We start from the raw sequence: 18849 nt of genomic DNA on the forward strand, positions 1-18849 counted from the left end.
AATGAGCAAGCAGCCTAATGATGTGCCTTTGGGTGATTAACAATTCAGCAAGTCCTGCTTCAAATAAGTAGTTCCAGATTCTTCTTCTTACTCCTGGGGACTACCCCTACTACTTCAGTGCCTATCAGATTTTTGAAGGAAGAGACACCAGTCTGCTGCTACAGGGCTCCCATAGTGGGGCTGAGAGGAGTTGTGTATGGAGATGAGCGAGGCCTAGTGCTACATTCAGAGTTCACTGTCTCCCTTGCCCTTTGGCACAAGAAACTCCCAAAGCATGATCCCACTTAGCTGACAGCTTAGGTGCCATGGTCAATGGCTCCTTAGATCCCAGGCAGGGAGCCTCAGTGGCCTGAGGAGGTATCACCAGTTCTTGTGTTGGGGGAGTTGGGGGTTACAAAACTGCCAGTGTTTATGAAGAAATAGAGAGGTTATTCTGATGGCTCCCTGTGTGTCTTGGGTCCCAAGGCCAAGCCAAGGACAGTCCAGAGGTCCTCCTGGGAAGCCAAGAACCAGGCACTGGATAAAGTTTTGTTGGATGTCGGTTTGCAGATGTGAACCCACCTCACTTCACTTACGGTTGCAAAAAAAAATGAGCACATCTCAACTCACTTGGGACTTAAAGGGACCTCCTTTCTCTTTGGCATATGGCCACAGAGAAAGCAGGAAGCCAAAACATAGGGTGAAAAGCACTGAGGCGTTGGAGTCAGATCAGCCAAGTCCCATTGTCTAAATAGCTACAGGACCTTCAGCAGGTGGCTTCCTGTCTCTAAGGTTCAGTTTCCTCACCTGTACAAGGAGATAGGAAAGAGCATCTTGCAAGATTATTGTTCCCTTTAAACAAAAAGCCCAGTCCTCATGCTTGGATCTTCTGCTGCTGGTTCCCAACTGGCTTCTTTACTCCCTTCCCTCGAGCCTACCCATAGCCATCTGTTATATGTCCTAGGGGAGCAGCAGCACCGTGGCAGTATGAACTGTGTGACCTTGAATAAGTCCTTTCTCTCTCAGGGCCTATAAAATGCAGAGGTTGGGTTTGATGTTCTGTAAGAGTACCTTCCAACTTTGACAGGTTTTTCAGCTATGTCAAATTGTGAACAGCCTGGCTCACTATGCCCGAGGATGGACTCCATCATCCAGTGAGCATGATTCTTTCTCAGGGCAACAACTTTCCTCTTCCCACCATAATTACATGGGCTTTCTTGGAATGAGGCATGTAGTGTAGTCTCTTCCTGGGTTTTCCCTCCCTTGGTCACCTTGGACTTTCTGGATTCTGTCTACATCAAATTTAATCACATTTTCTTATAGATAAAAAATACAAGTATAAGGGCAAGAAATAGCACTCACTTCTGCTCTAGAGCAAGAGGCCTGATCTGCCTGCCAACTTCCTTTTCCCTGTGGGCTCCTAGCCCACCAGCACCACCTGATTTATGTCCGAGGGGAGCAGCCTAGCCACTGTGAAGACTTACACCAGGGTTTCATCTTCAAATGAGCTATGACCTCTCTTCCTCGTGGATTCAAGTACTTGGCACTTATAGCCTGCAAGTTTATCCTGGAATTCAAAATGAAAAACGGTCCCACAAGAAACTTAAAAAGAGGCACGCAAGGAATCACTTCAGGGCAGTTTACAGGCTTGTACAGGAACTGGAGTGCCACCCAGCTCGCTGTCTAGCTTATATACAGTCACCTTCCCATCATCAGCGCCTTACGGAAGGTGTAAGATGCAAAGTCAGGGCATATTGGGGATTCCCACCTCTGCACCTTCACTTACTAGCTACTGACCCCAAGCAGGTTATTCTCTGGGCCTCACCTGATTTACCTGTAAGATGAGAATAAGGATGCCTATTTCACAGGTACAGCCTATTTTAGTGGCTAATGAGCTTGAGTGCTGGCATCCTCCAACTCTGGATGTGAGTTATTAGTTGGGTGAGCACCTTGGAGGCCCCATTATCTACGCGTAAGTATAGACTTTTGTTCAGCATAAAGTGAGATACTTCTTGTCAAGTGCATGGCTTCTGGCGTATAGAAAGCACTCATTAAACACTGGCTAATAGTATGATTTTTATAGTTTGCCACTTAAATAGTTCTAGAAAAGATACCCTGTGTACTCCTCCCGACAATTGGCAAACTTCTCTATATTTTGTATTCTTTTGGGGCAGAAGCACACAGGGTCTTTTTGGTACCTGGTTTTGACACTTCAGGTAAGACCTGAAACTAAGAATCCTGCAATAAAAAGAGATCCATCTCCTCTTGAAAACAAAGGTTTTGCCCTAACAATGGTTCTGTGTCTTTGCCTTGAAAGATGTCCACAGCCCAGGAAAATGTTGAACGGCTCATGATTTTTCAAAAAGCAGCACATCCATTAATAGGTTAAGAGCTATGCTTACTTTTATTTTTATTTATTTTAAATTTTTAAATTTTTATTCTAGTGAGTTAACATACAGTGTTACATTAGTTTCGGGTGTACAATATAGTGATCCAGCACTTTCATCCAACACCCTGTGCTCACCTGGACAAGTGCCCGCCTTACCCCCATCCCTTATTTCCCCCATCCCTCACCACCCTCCCCTCTGGTGACCCTCAGTGTGTTCTCTAAAGTTAAGAGTCTGTTCCTTGCTTTGTCTCTTTATCTCTCCCTTAGCTCATTTGTTTTGTTTCTTAAATTCCATATATAAGTAAAATCATATGGTATTTGTCTTTCTCTGACTTATTTCACTTACTTAGCACTGATTTTTAACAGTGAAGTCCATTATACAGATGCTTCGTTTGCTAGACCCCACACACTTAGATCTTTGGGAATATCTGGATAACAAGAGGCAGTTTTCATCAAAACTGTTGGTTATATTACATTTAGCAGGTTGAATCGAGCACCTGATTTGTGCCCTCTATGAGGTGTTATTGGAGATCACAGTTTTTTTTGAGAAAAATGAAACTGACAGGTTGGAAGTGACCAAAGAGAAGTGGAGGAACTGGGGTATAAAGACAATTCTATTGACTCCAGAGCCTGTGCACCCCTGTACTCTAGCACATCACTCCTCTACCCTGCTACTTCACTCTCTGTTTGGGGCTGGCTTGAGGGAAGTTTCAGGCCAAATCCAGTGGTTCCTGCCATACTTTGACTTCAGCAGAGATGGAAGCTCCTTGCCAAGAGTGGGTGATATTTGGGTCCAGAATGATCCAGAATATACCATTCCACATGTCTCTACTCTCTGATCCTGTTAGTGACTTGGTTGAATATTTCTGGAGAATGACCTCGATCCTTAGTTTAGCACTTGCTAAATCATTCCTTGTTAGGGACTTTTTCATGCTGTCACAATGTGAACAAAGCAGTTATATCTCATGTTGGCAGCTTGCCATCCTTTGTCTGTGTTAGCATAAAATACATGGGGTTCAATAGAGCAGTAGCCCCTTACAGAGCTGAATGTAAAAGATATTATGGAAGTCTTCCCTGCCGATTTGAACTAGTGCTGAACTAGTATTCATTGTGGAACCTTCTAGACCCCAAAATCTGAAAAATGGAAACAAAATGAGATTAAACGAGCAACACATATATTTATATTAGAAGTGAAACTTTTTTAGGCCCTTATTAAGAGAAAGTAAGCCCCATTATACCCCCTCCCCCAGAATTTCTAAGGGTTTCTTACTGGTCTGGCCTTCCTTCAAAGAAAAAGCATATATATGATCAAATTGAGGAAATGCATTGCTGGAACCATTCATACAAAGGCAGGTGTTTGCACCTGGGGAACTCTAAAACACAATGGAAAATTGCTGTCAATTTTCAAATGATGGAGTCGGCCTGTGTCTGTACACCTTATTTTATAATTCAGACGGCATCCCCATATCATGAGTAGGAATACTTTTCAGGAGGGAGAACAAGCCAGATTTTCTTTTATGGGAGCGGGTGGGGGGATATTTTGCTTTGTTTGTTCAATGGCAAAATACTCCTTTCACTGCTTTTTGCAAGACTAAATTGTTAAGTATGTGCTTTAGAGAGTCTTTCAGGAAGAATATATCTTGACACAACCAAGGACAAATTTAGTTAAATCTATTTCCCACCCAAACAGGAATCCCTCCATCTCCAGATTCTTAATTAGATCATCACTAGAGGGCACTCTTATGATGCCAAAATGGGAGAATTTTCACTACAAACCAGTGGGTATAAGTGGGGGAGAGGGGACCATTTCAGTAACGAGCTGCAGACAAGGGACAAATCGCCTGGAGAAAGCATCCTAACCTAGGACTGACCAGCTCACCAACAGGCAAGAAAACACTCTTTTTGAAAAGCCTTGTTTTAGCAGTCTTCCTCATCAGATCCCCTTTGTCTCCCAAATGCAGTTGGCGGGTTTGTTTTTTGTTTTTTGTTTTTTGTTTTTTTTTTGGCAATACAGGATCCAGGTATTAGGCGTTATTTCTCAAATGAAAAGAACGTAAGAATCACTGATTGTCACCACGTGATGTGGTAAAAGTGCCTTTAAGCAGAAAACAGAACGTGAGAGAGCAGCTTAGGAAAATGTGTTAACAATTTAACAGCTACCTCAAGAGAAGAATTTAACATCCTTGAGGGGTTTTATGGTTGATTTCCTGGTCTTTTGCAGCCATTGCTCTTTGGGTTGTGCTGAAGGGTTGTGTGGTTGTGTTTGGAGGTACTGATGCTGGCTTGCTGGCTGCCCCCAGGCAGTAGTTCTCTGGCTGACGTAGGGTGGGTAGTGTGCTCCCAGGGAAAGGATCTCGTAGGCTTGGGGTCCTGCCCCTGGCTCTGCCACCGATGTGTTCTGTGATCTGCAGCAAGTCCCTGCCCCTGTGATACCAGTGGTCCCAAAAAGATCACCCAAAGACCTCTCTGAGTGGTATGTGGTTGAGGATCGCTGAAAGACTTGTCAATATAATTTATCAGCCACTTGAGATCTAACCGTGGGATAGAAGGTGATCCATGCTCTCAGTACAGATGGTACTCAAAGGATTTGCCAGCCCAGATGGCTCATATGCCCATGTTGGTTACTTTTTTTAGGTTTACTGCCCAGTCCAAACATAACCTCTGTTACCACATTTAAGCCATCTTCAGCGCCACTCCCCGAAACTGGCTTATTGCACCCAAGTTAGGTGACTCCTGCCTTGCACACTGGGCACTGGGAAGAATTGCTCTGGCATGCCCTTGTGTACTTTTCTGAGGAGCCAATGGGAGGTCTGATGAGGAATGGGAAGAATGGGCCACTGAAGACAAAGTTGTCCATTGCCTTTGGTCCCAGGGTTTCTTAGAACAACTCAAGAGCATTTCTCTCTGTGCCTCCTTTTTTAAGAACTCAGGCTATACTTAATAGGATTGTTCCTGAGTCAAATTCCTTAGAAAGTCTTAAAATGTTATAATAAACAGAGGCCTTTGGGAAAGCACTTAGTCCAACTCCTTCCCTGTGTAGCTAGGGAAATGGAGAGCCATCTACACCATGGGAGGATGGCCTTGCCCAGGGTCACACAGCAGAGTTGTCATGAGGACAGCCTTTTGACTTTCACTCCAGGCATCTTTGTTACCTTGTGCTGCATGTATCTTTTCCCACCCACATTGATTGCATGGAATAAGAAACCAGCAGCTACTACCCAAAGGGTTTTTGATACAGCTAAGACAGCTCTGGGCATGTATTGTATATTGTATGTATTGTACTTGGGTGGTATTAGATGGAAGGGACAAATCCTTATCAAAAATGTGTCCTCTTGGAGTGTCTGGGTGGCTCAGGTGGTTGAGCATATGGCTTTTCGTTTTGGTTTGGGTTGTGATCTTAGGGTCATGGGATCCAGCCCCGTGTCACATTCAGTGTGGAGTCAGCTTGGGGTTCTCTCTTCCTCTCCCTCTGCCCCTCCTTACTGCATTCTCTCTCTCTCTAAAGTAAGTAAATAAATTTAAAAGAAATGTATCCTTTCTAAATGTCATAGGACTGAACCATTAGGTCATTTCCGTGGGTCTGGAAGACTCTGTAGTCTTAATACTGTTGCCCAAAGGCAAGAATAGGATTGAAATCCTTGTCAACTGGCAGAGAAATTAGGAAAATGAATCTGGAAGCCAGCTTTGAAATCTTGGGGGGAGGGGACACTGTGGAAGGAGCAGTCAAGACAAACTCGGGAAACCTCATGGTTGTGCCAGAGGCTGACTTTCAGGGGTAAAACAAATACTCCTAAAATAAAAGTTGGAAAAGATGTTTGGGATTCCAGTATCCTTAGGCAGACCAGGAGAGCTCCTTCTCTTGGAATATGTATAGTTTCTGGTGCACTTAGTAGAAGCCCGCCAGAGGAAGATGTTGGGGAATACACACACTACCCCACCCCCCACCCCCCGTCAATAACTGTGGTTATTTTCCAGATGGCCTTTTATATGTAGGTGTCTTGGAGCACGGGCTTTGAATAGCAGGTTCTGTTCCCAAGGTAACAAGATGGCTCAGTGACAGGGGGCTGTGATCCCGGACACTGGCCTTCCATAGACTCACTGTACTTCTGGAAATTTCCTTACTTGTCTCTTCCCTAGATAAACATAATCATGCATAAAAGTTATTGGGTGGCTCAGTCAGTTAGGTGTCTGCCTTTGGCTCAGGTCATGATCTCAGGGTCCTGGGATGGAGACCCGTGTTGGGCTCTCTGCTCAGCAAGGAGCCTGCTTCTCTCTCTCCCTCTCTCTCCTCACTCATGCTCTATCTCTCTCTCTCTCTCTCTCTCTCTCTCTCTCTCACACACACACACACACACACACACACACTGGCTCTCTCTCTTTCAAATAAATAAATAAAAATCTTTTTAAAAAAGTTTTTGAGTCTGGTCTCTGGATCTTGTGCTCTGCTATAGAATTTTCCATCCATGATCTCTTCTAATCCTTACATGGGCCTTTCTACACAGATATTTTCAGGTGCTTTCTGCTCTGATTGGCCAGTGCTATATTGGTTGTTCAGTAGATTGAATGTAGTTACTGGTGGGGGCACTATACTTGTCCCCATTTCGTACATGAAGGCGTCAAGGCTGAGAGCTTGAAGTACTTTAGCGTGTCATGCAGTCAGTAAATGAAAGAGCCCAGACTAGAACCCAGTCCGTGTGCTGCCTGGGCTTATTCCATGGCCCCACACCACCTCTCAGGCTTGTGTGTAAGCAAAAGGCCAAGGCCAAGCATTTTAATCCAAGGAAAGAAGATAACTAGCTTTCTTGCCTAGGGCCTTAAGAAGCATTCAGGCCTTTCCCCTGGCTTTTCTACTTCTACCCCCCCTACCCCCAAGGGTGAGCATGGGACTCCTTCCCATTTAGGTGACCCAATTTAGCATGCCAAATAAGCTTTTTTTTCACTAGGATATACTGTATTTGGCCTTCAAAGACCAAATGAGGGCGTGGCCTGAGGCACAAAAGGAGGTGGTAGGTAACTGAGCCACAGTATACTAGATCACACTGGGATGAAGGCAGAGGGTCATTCTACATTGGGAGAAGGTGGCAAATCAAGGGCACAGCAACTCGGGATGTGGGAGTTGGTGAGAGGGGGAGAAAACCAATCCAGTGTTACAAACTAGAGAGGGTGAATGGGTCATTTGCTCGGCAGCTCTGGAACAGTGATAGGTAATTGGTTCCCACAGAGTGTCTTATCTGCCACAGATTTGCAATCAGACCAAGACAATGTCAGTATGGTTGTTGTTGTTGTTTTCCAAACCACTCTTTGCAAAATCTGAGCATCTGTGTCGCCTTTATCTGAGAGAGTGTGGATCTTTCTGCTGATTGACAGCAATCACCAACAACCCAAGCTTCTGGCAGATGAGCAGAAAGGGAAATGGGGGGGGGGGGTCAATTGTGCATCAATTAGATTTTCAATTAAGTTTCCTTGTATAACTTTTCCATCCTAAAGAAGCAGCCATTCTATATTTCACGTAAACAAAGCTGTTTCCCTAGACAGAATGATGATCAGCTGCATTTCAGCCCGGCTATTATTGTTTTGGCCATATTCTCATTTAAGCATCAGCTCAGAATGCTGGGCTCTGGGCTGTCTGAACTCCTAATGGCACGTTATACTGAGAAAGTGACTAGAGACTGCTATACTCTTAACTAGCTTGGCACCAAAATAAAAGGCAAAAACTATTAGAGAATTACAGAAGACACTTTGCCCATGATCAAATGAGTCATTGGTAAAACCAGGATTTAGAAACCAGGGATCTTAATTTTCTGGCCTGGGCTTTCAGATTTTTGCAGTATTCCATTTTTTCCAGGTATCAATTTGGATCCTTAATATCACAGTGAATAGATAGATAGGTTTTTTTTTTTTTTTTTTTTTTTTTTTTTTTTTTTTTTTTTTTTAGATTTCTGAAGCCCTAGACACCTACCCTGAAGATATAAATCCCAGAGGGTTGGTGTTATCATTGGAGGTTTCTAGTTAGCATGAATCACCATCTGGGTTTCTGGGGCCCCTTGTCTCCCCCAGTTCCCATTTTTCCAATGATATATATTTATTCCCTCCATTTTCATCTTTTCCTTTCCCTGCTAATTGGACATTTAGGTAGTAGCTGTCACTTGAGGAATATTTACTCGAGTCTTCTCAAACCCCAGCCAAGAGGATGGTTACAGTCTATTGCTTCTTTTAAAAAATTTATTTATTTATTTATGAGAGAGAGAGAGACAGAGACACAGGCAGAGGGAGAAGCAGACTCCCTGTGGGGAGCCCGATGTGGGACTCGATTCCAGGACTCTGGGATCACGATCTGAGCCAAAGGCAGATGCTCAACCGCTGAGCCACCCAGGCTTCCCTCTATTGCTTCTTCTCTTCCCAGTGTCTGGGTCATGGGCATGATAACCACCAAAAAGCTCCTTTTGTTCACCAACTGCTGCTGCTTTCCCAGGATGTGACCTGCTGAGGCATGATGAATCCGATCTCAGAGTGTCACCCAGGCTAGCTGTGAGAGAACACTATAGCCTCCAGTGAGAAAAACTCTATGATACTGCAGTATTACAAAGCTGCCATTTAGAGACTTCTTGTTTTTACAGCCTTGCAAAGTGCAAGCACGTGGAGTTCTGTGGACAGCAAATGGCCCAGCTGAAAGGAAGTCTGTCTTACAGCCTTTAGGGGGGCTTTCCACAAGGAGAATTCGTGAATGCTAGTAACGACAGCTCTTCCAATCAAAAAGAGAATTATTTCTAATACAGTTGTTGAATCTGATGCCATTGGATATGTTCTCTGTACATAAATAAAAAATAAAATAAACTCTAAGGCTAATAACATACAGTATATTTCTGTGGAGGTCTTTTCCACAAAGACGGCTTAAAAAATCTTCCATGGGATTGTAACTTTCCTGAAGGCAGGGATTTGTGTCTGTTCTATTCACTGCTGCAACCTCGATATTTATTGTCTGGCACATAGGAAATACCAAGTGTTTTGTGGGGTGATTTTTTGGTAAATATATTTGACATATAACCTTGCATAAATTTGAGGTGTACACGTGTTAACTTAATGTATTTATATATTGTAATATGATTGCTATTGTCATGATATCTAGCATCTCTGTCACATTATACAATTACCCTTTTCTTTTTATTAAAAAGCCCTTTTAGAGGCATCTGAGTGGCTCAATTAGTTAAGCATCTGACTCTTGATTTTGACTCTCAGGTCATGCTCTCAGGTTCTTAGGATTGAAGCTCTGTGTCTTTGGCCTCTACACTCACTGGGGAGTCTGCTTAAGAGTCTCTCTTGCTGTCTCCCTCTTCCCCTTCCCCCTGCTCATACTCTCTGCTCTCTCTCTCTCTAAAATAAATCTTTTTTTAAAGAGCCTTTTTAAAATAATCCATTTAAGTACCTTCCCAAAGAGAGTGTGTGTTTGCATGATGAGTAAAATTGGTTCATAAAGTTAATTCATTTTTTTCTAATTGGTATGTCTTTCCTTTTTTTTTTTTTTTTTAACTTTTCTTTCCATGGCCTTTGATTCACTTCTGATGAATGCCCATCCTTTTGATTGATGGATTTGATTGATGGATTTGATTCCTGGATCACCACTGAATATTCTACTTCTGGCAACCTGGATTCCCAGGTAAGGCAATGAACTCCCATAAGTTTCCTCAGTACAATCATCAGGCAGACTTCCCTAGGTTAAGAAGTTTACAAAGAAATCTTTTAAAAATCTCAAGAGATAATAGTTCCCCTGATTAGAGTTAACTTTGGTCCTGTCCACATGTAAATCAATTATGTACATTGTTCTATTATTTGAGGATTTCTATTAGTGCAGCAGAATGAAAATTTTGGTTCTGGAACATGCTACATATTTGGAATTTTCTAGTACTAATAACCAACATATAGCTTTATGTTTCCTGGTTGTTGGGCTTTTTTTAAATTTTTCACACAAAGTTGTGTTATTTTTTGTTCATGAGGCTGAGTGCATAGCCTCTCTTCACTGTGTGGGGAAACTAAGGCATGGGGTAGGTCAGAACACTCTACATTACTTCTTTCTTGTGGCTGGAATGGAAGAGGAGCACATTGGGCCCTGGTTGGTAAGTCAGCCATGAGGGTGTTTTGTCTAACAGAGCTTTTGTCAAGCTCACCAAGTACATCACTTTGTTTCTTGTAACATTAACTTATTCCACACTCTTAACAACTCATAGAACCAGGGAAGGGGGGCTTAGCCAGGAACTGATGATAAGAATCTTACACTGCTTCTTAAATGATGAGGCAAAGGTTCTGCTCCTGGTTATGCGATCAAAAGTCTCTCTTAACTCACTTCTAAAGCATCCAGACATATCCGATGTGCACAAGCACTTGTCTCAAGATAATGTACAAGCTATATAACTTGCTTTGGGCACAGATGTGTTATTACATTGTAATATCCCTTGTTCTGGCTTAATACACAATGAAAAGCTAATTTGAGTCCACTTGAACCCTCAAAATAGCAATTGACCTGTGTATAAATTTCCAGGCCCTGCTAATATCAGAAATTCATGTAATAGAATTAGTATTTTGTGACTCCTAAGACATATATTAAGAAAGCAGCTAAGCCTTTTTTTTTTATTCATGGAGAAACATTGCTTACTTTGGTGGATGTCTTGCATTTGGGTGGAAGGGACTAGAGTAATGATTTATGTATCACTTTGTGCACTTTGAGTTTTCATCTTCTTGAAGAACATTAGTCAGCAAAGTCTAATCATTCTTTTCTTTTTGCTATTGTGCTTCATATGTCACTGATAATATCATCTTTTAAGATCCTGTAAATTCCTCCTAGGTCTTTTCAATCAAGTGTTTCCATTTTAGTGAGACCATAGCATTTGGTTTGGTTTGGTTTTCGGTCTATTGACTTTTGTGTTTTGCTTAGATTGTGATCACTTTAGTGAAGGGGCAAGGAACAAGCATGACCTAGCAGTAGATCTATCATTATCAGCCCATAACCCTCCAGAGGTCTGTCTCTCACACTGCCTTGCCTACCTGAGCCCCCTGATTCAAAATCCCCCACTCCTTGAGAGGAGCGACTAGGGAGCAAAGTGGAGGAGCTGTCCATGAGTTGTTCCCTTGTAGTTTGGGATGCTGGAAAAATATACGCTAGCAAAGCAAAATGGAAAACTTTTATTATTTTAACTCCTTTCTTACCAAGCTCTTGTTAGCACCTGGTTTTACTGTTCCTTTAACAGGTGGAGGATTTTTCAGATTCTAGATGCAGCAAGGTAAGTGACAATGTATTTTTAGTTCAACTGAACCAATGTAAGTTAAAATAAACAGATTCTACAGTTGCCTATTGGTTTGATTTCAGTACAATGAATAGTTAGATTTTGGCTTGGACAACTTCTTTCCTGGGTTTTTTTTTTTTAAGTTTAAAATAGCTGAAAATACCCAGGCATGTAATCTCAGGTCTGTAATGCTGACCAAGTACAGAAGTGGGATGAATGTCCAGGGCCAGCACCCCAGACAGTTGGGCATTTGGTAATTAGCTCCTTTTTCTTTTTTGCTGAAATAGGATGACACAGTAGAGGGTTTTGTAGAGAACACCCCACCATCAGCACAATGTTTTTCACAGTGTTTCAGGCACTCCTGCCTGTTGCTAGGCTGGTTGGTGGTTTAGGGGAACAACTAGGTCAGCATTTCATTGAAGGAAAATAAATTATTTGGAAATATCAGGGCTTTTAAAGTGTGCAAATATATCAACTTGCAAGGTAGAATAATCTTATAGGTGAGGGGCCTTTATGACAGGAACTCTGTGGCAGAGCAAATCTAACCAAACACAGGAAAGTTCCTAACTGTGGGGGCAGAGGGGGTATCAAGAATGATCCAGGACAGCACCTTTGCAGTACCCTTGTATTGCTCCTAGTGCTAAAGAGCCCTAGTGAGAGGCATTAGCTATTCTGTAAATGTGTGTGCTAGTTGCTTGACACATGGTTTTCTAAGATCATGATGCTCACCAGTACTGTATTTGGATTATTATAGGCTTCTCGGCACCAGAGATATTTACCATTGTCTTTGCTTTCTCTTCCTGTCCACCTAAATCCTATTCTATACTCCCTGGCCAAATAGGTTAGGGAACAAATGTGGTAACCTCAGGATTCCTCCCACTAGGGCAGATTCTCATTCAATACAATAAACGGGCGATTTCTTCAATGCCCAGTTTGGCTTTCAGTAGCTGGGCTTCCATGTTCTCATTAGGGCCTCAGTGGATTGGACAGCTGGGAATAGCAAATTCAGTCTGTAATTCTGTAGTCAGATTACAATTCATTGGGATAAATGGTATAGACACACATAGACCCCTAATCACAAAATATTAGTATGGGAGGGCATTTAAATATTGTAAACTGGATGTATCATTGTGGCAAGAGTATTAGATTCTGCCACTACTAGTGGGGTGACTCTGTGCAAGTTCCATCTCTGCTGTGAACATTGATTCCTTCATCTGTAAAATAAAAGAGTAGATGACCCTTACGATAATGGTCAATAGCATATGGGCTAATATCCCTAGGATTGCTTTAATGGGGGAAATGTTGAGAATTTTGTTTTTGTTTTGCTTTAAAATTTACTGCACTATAGAACCATGTATCTATACTGGTTTTTCTATATAACAAAGTGAATCTTGACATGCTCTATTTTTATTATGGTGCTGATCAGTTTGATCAGAAGTTATTTGTCAGAGCAATTTATACCTGCTCTTAGTTTGTGAGAAAGGAAGAGAGGTACAGATGGGGAGATAGAGAAGAAACAGCTTTGATAAATGTCACTGGGGCCATTTTTAATGCTGGTGGGCTAAATGATGTATGAAAACTCTTTGCAAAGCTAGTATATTTTTCAACCACTAGTAAAATAATAAAGCAACAATTCATTTGGTAATCCCTGTTGCACATGCAGTTTGAGAAATATACAAGATTATGACGATCCCTGCCTCATAATTAACAATTTGCATAAATGCTTGCTATTATTTAGTTGTCTGAATGGATTCTGTAATCCAGAGAAAGAAGGGAACAATCAGTGGAAGCCATCCCAAGTGCCTTGTATTATAGCTACACACATGCACAATTAACAGTGATACTAATTGTTTCAGACCAGAACCTCATTTGTTTTTCTATAGACAACAAAAACATTAATTGCCAGAATGTCACTCTCTCTCTCTCTCTCTTTTTCCTACAGCCAGCCATATTATAAGGTCTGCAGTTGCTTATAAGCAAGTGATTTGGCTGGATTTTAAGTGTATCATTTTGTACTAGTCTCCAAGTTTCTGTTTAAGTTAGCAATCAATGGTTTGAACTACCAAAAACTATTTTTATAAAATTTTAACAGTAGGCCTCTATAAATTTAAGGAATAAAAGGGTGCTGACATACCAGCCAGTTCTGCTGCTGCATTCCCATTCTACTTCATATTCCATACCTTTAAAATTATTGTCATTAGACAAACCCATGAGAATTGCAGAAACTCAAGGATGAAGGAGGCCTTTAGACCACCTGTCAAATGCCTTCACTTTTCAAATGAGCTGGATTGTCAATAATTTGGATGTCAGGAACAACCACCAAATCAGTGATGCCACACTTTTTTTTTTTTTTTACTTTCAAACCATCAGGAGCTATTACAGTAAATACATTTGAATTATAATGGGATGTTTTAGAATCCTATGGCTTCAGCTTCTTTTCTAAAAAGCTGAATCAGATTTTTAAAAAATGTGCCTTCATAAGGTTACCCTAAACATAGCCATAGCGTTGATGGTATATGTGTGAAAAGAGATGTCCTATGCAAAGCACTTGACAATGGAAGACAGTCAACCAATATCAGCTCTTTCCTCCTCATGCAGAGGACCCAGCTAACATCAGCACAGTGGAGGTATTATTTCAGTGCTTTTCGAGTCACTCCATCCTCCAGGCCAATCCTGGTGCTACCACTTTCTTGCTCCGTGACCCTGAGTAATTTCTTTAACTTCTGTGGGCTTTCAGTTTCTTCACATGTAAAATGTAGCCACTTTATATATTTGTTGCAAAAACTAAATTGAGATCAGGCCTATCAAGTGCTCGGAACTGTTCCCAGCACTTTATAAGTCATCAGTAAGCGGTAGTGATTATTACTACCATTATCTGGCACACCCAGTACAGTCTTATTCATCGCCTAATATTTAATCTTATGGTAGTTTGGGGTACACGCACATACACTTATACACATCTGCATGTGGGCACACACAATCTGCAAGAATGACATTGGAAGGCTGCTTTCCTAAAGATTCTTTGTGACCACTGTGTTTCAAAATTCAAGGGCTTCTCTGGCCTCAGTCTTGAACTCTTTGGACATTCTGGCATTTTTGCGCATCTTCACTAGCTCAAAAGCATTCATAATTTATCTTGGATCACCTCCTCTCTTCTGGATGCTTCTTAAGTTTCCTTTATTAGGATCTCTTTTGCGCGCGCACGTGCACACACACACACACACACACACACAGAGCCTCTCCCTCCCCCTCAAGTGTTTAAATGGAGCAATTCCCAAGGTCCTATCATTGATCTGCTTCTCTTCTCTTGCTATGTTCTCATTCTGGGTAACTTCATCTCCTCATATAGCTTCACCTTTCACCTCTACAATAATGATTCCCAAATTGACCTCTCCAATCCTTAACTCATTCCGGAGCTCCAGGCTAACTCCAATTTCCAATTGCCTGCTGAGCATCTCCAGGGCAGGATATCCTAGGAGGCTGAAGTGTAGTCTGGCTTTTGTCATCCTGCCTCAGGAATAAAGATGGGAGAATCTAGCTTCAAGAAGTATTAACAGTTGAAAACAAGGAAGAAGTGCTGGACATTAGTCTAAGCAGACTTGAAAGTAGCCTTGGTTAGGAAAATGGTTCAAAATGAATTTTCCAGGGAAAGCGTGACAAGTAAACTGTGACTTTTCTGCGATTATGAACTTGGAGATATAAATTAGAGCTCAAACTTTAAAAGTATATGTTTTCTAGGGAGAAGGAAACAGCTTCCCTAATGAAGATTGAGTTCAATTTTTAGGTGCTGGAAGGTTGGCATGTTTGAGGGAAATGTTAATTAAAAGTGTCTTTCTAAGGACAATTTTTATGGTTAATCTTCAATATTTTGTCACACAGACACACATGCCAAGAGGAAGAATAATGTATTCAACCTGAAGGATGAGCATGTAGGAATTTTGAGAGTACATGCATACATAGATACATAGACACATGCTGGGTCACATGGGCCTGAGATTTTTGAATATGTGAACAAAATTCCATCAGAGGGTAGATAAATTTTTTCTTTGATTCATTCTATAGATATTTACTAAACACCTAGTAGATGCCATGCTCTCTGTGGACCAATGGGCTGTGAATATAGAACATATAAAGTACCTAATACATTTAAGTACCTAATACATTTTTCTTTAGTTGTATGCAAGTACATTGAGAATTTAATTTGGTCTAGAAATATCTGCAGCATGTGACAAACTATTCAATGACTATAACCTTGCAGACAACCTTAATGACCAAAGAGAAAGAGACTTAAGGGAAATAAGACAATGCTAAAGTGGGAAAAGAATGTGCATAAATTCGAATTAGAAACTGATTACTTCCTTTAAATTTAGTAAATATTGAATTACTTTGGGATTTTACATTTCTAGTTGGCTTTCAGTGTTTCAGGCAAGAGTAAGAATGATATGTCTAACTCTAAAATTTAATTAGAGCAAGGGGATAGACAAATCCTGGTTAATGCATATAGTATTCTTTGTAATTCTTTGTCAGAGAATGCTTTGTAAATGAGCGATTCTTATCGCAAGCTGACCCAGCTTGTCACTTTAGCATAGGGAACAGTATTCCTTTTGAAGAAGGGTGACCCCATTTTCAAAATTAAGTCCCATCCCTCCAGTTGAGTTACTGCCCTATGGAGTCTTCAGAGGCCATGTTATCCTCCAAATTGTAATGGTCTCTGACATCAGGTGAATTCTTTGCCTTCATCGGTGTATGCCAGCCTCCTCTTCCAAAATTTAGCATGGTCCTTTGTTTGCAAGTCTTAAATCCAAGCGTTCTTGGTCCCAGTTGTCAGTTTCAAAGTTCTCTCCATGATTATTCTTTTTTTTTAAGATTTTATTTATTTATTCATAGAGAGAGAGAGAGAAAGAGAGAGGCAGAGACACAGGCAGAGGGAGAAGCAGGCTTTATGCAGGGAGCCCGAAGCGGGTCTCGATTCTGGGTCCCCGGGATCACACCCTGGACTGAAGGCAGCGCCAAACCACTGAGCGACCCGGGCTGCCCTCCATGATTATTCTTAATTCCCAAAGATGCTTGTGGCATTTGTAATCCCGAAAATCTACTTTAATGTCCCAGAACTCCTGCTATGGATATGTAGATGCCACCACTGCCTTTCATTACACCAGCACCTCATGCCTTTGGGACTCATATAGCATGAGATCTCTCATAATAATGGTGTGTATATTGACCGGTGTTATTTTTTTGACCTACAGTAGTTATAGACACTGGTATACTACTCTTGTTGTGACTGGAAGTAAGAATAGTAAAACCATACATGAATTTATAGTTTTGGATGTCTGTTCTTGTGGTTTGCATCAACCATAATCTGACTTCTTTTACCTTGATCAGATTTATTCATTCAGCATGCATCTACTGAGTACTTACATGTTTTAGGCACTGGTCTAGGCACCGGGGACTATAAGACAGACAATGTCCCTGTTTTTGTGTGTCTTTTTTTTTTTAAGTAGGTTCCACACCCAGGGTGGAACCCAATGTGCTACTTGAACACACAACCCTGAGTTTGAGACCTGAGCTGAGCTGAGATGAAGAGTCGGACGCTTAACCAACACAATCACCCAGGCGCCCTACTGCTCTTGTGTTTCTTAAGGACTATATGCACATGTTGGAGGGAAACTGAAAATAAACAAGTATACAAGTAAATTAACAATCTAATCTTAGAGAGGGATAAGTGCTGTGAAGAAAAAACAAAGTGGATGGAGGATGATGGGATGGGTGGGGAGTGATCATGGTGAATTTTACTCTTTGCTTGTGTCAGTTTTGTACAGACCTCACTAATACGTTGCCTGGGGCCCTTTGGATTCCTCTATTTCATAGTGGATTTCGTACTAATTCTCATTTTGCTGCTTCTGGGTACTCTCTCATTGGGACCACCTTCCCTGAACTAGTCCTGAAATAGAACTCAATATACCCTCTTATTAGACTTCTGTTCCATACTTTTCTTATCCTTGTCAGCATTAGAATTTGGCAGGTTCGCCCTCTCCCCTGTCATAGAATGTCCGTGGGCCTCTTAGGAATATTTTATTTAATTACTCAAAGCATTTTTGTTACTCAAGACAAATTACCTATTGAAAGAAAATCACAAGCATTGAAAGTTAGTAATGGTGGTGGCATTTGGCTTTGCCCACTTCTGTAGAGGAAAGAAGCCCGGACTGGGAGCCAGAAGACCTATATGACCTTGGACAGATGACTTCCTCTCTCTGTGTCTGTTTTCTTGTCTATAAAACCAGTGTTCAAGGTAGATGATCCCTAAGGTTCTTTCTAGCTCTAAATTGGTATAATTAGTTGTTTTCAGAGACATGGACCAAGACTTCTTTCCAACATTCTGTATAATTTTATAAAGTGGATATGTAGGGAAATTTTCTAGTATAATCAGAATTGCTTAGATTAAGTATAAGTTTTCCAGCAAAAGCCAGCTTTACAATTCTTGTAAATGTCACAAGAAGTTAAAACATTGCTTCTTGTTTTTTTTTACTTATTTTATTTGATTTATTTTATTATTTTTTATAATAAATTTATTTTTTATTGGTGTTCAATTTACCAACATACAGAATAACACCCAGTGCTCATCCCGTCAAGTGCCCCCCTCAGTTCCTGTCACCCATTCACCCCCACCCCCCGCCCTCCTCCTCTTCCACCACCCCTGCTTCTTGTTTTAACCTCTGCCAGCTAGGGCAGCAATTTAACACCACAGATACCACCCTCAGCTTCTTAAATGTGAATATCTGAAAGTTCACTATCTTTTCAGCTTGCCCACAGGAAATCTTCAAAAAGACTCAAATACCACTAAAATTAAGGAAGGCATTCTAAGTTGGCTTCAGAACGACATGACACAGGTGTTGTCTACTAGTGAGTTAAGAGCCAAGAAAAGCACGTTAACTCTTAAAAGGCCACTCAGGATGGTTCTAGCCATTACTGGGCCATCTTTTGCAGCACATTGCTAAGGCTCAATTAGGAGTGCCATCTCTTAAAAATCCTGATTTTGTGGTAAGGGAGTCTGAAGGAGAAGAGGTTCCAAGATGGTTTGGAAACCTCAGGAAGTACCTATGTAATTTCCAATCACAGGATTTGGACATATAAGAAGAAAAGGAGCTTATGGAAAAAGGTGAGGAAAACAGCCCAGGTAATTCCTGTATGGCTCCAGTTTCAGAGGCC

The 18849-nt window shown here is 41.4% G+C and overlaps 1 protein-coding gene across 4 annotated transcripts in view; it reads left to right on the plus strand.

Moving 5' to 3' along the window:
- Positions 1-18849, plus strand: part of HS6ST2 (heparan sulfate 6-O-sulfotransferase 2) — a 286410-nt gene that overhangs the window by 189127 nt on the left and 78434 nt on the right. For 2 of the 4 annotated variants that reach the window (XM_072817747.1, XM_072817749.1), the window contains exon 3: positions 11608-11640. The exons of the other annotated variants lie outside the window; for them this stretch is intronic. In XM_072817747.1, coding sequence (XP_072673848.1) covers positions 11608-11640 — 33 coding nt within the window. The remainder of the gene's footprint in view (positions 1-11607; positions 11641-18849) is intronic. 4 annotated transcript variants of the gene reach the window in all.

This window comes from Canis lupus, chromosome X (genome assembly GCF_048164855.1).
Source record: "Canis lupus baileyi chromosome X, mCanLup2.hap1, whole genome shotgun sequence".
NCBI lineage: Eukaryota > Metazoa > Chordata > Mammalia > Carnivora > Canidae > Canis > Canis lupus.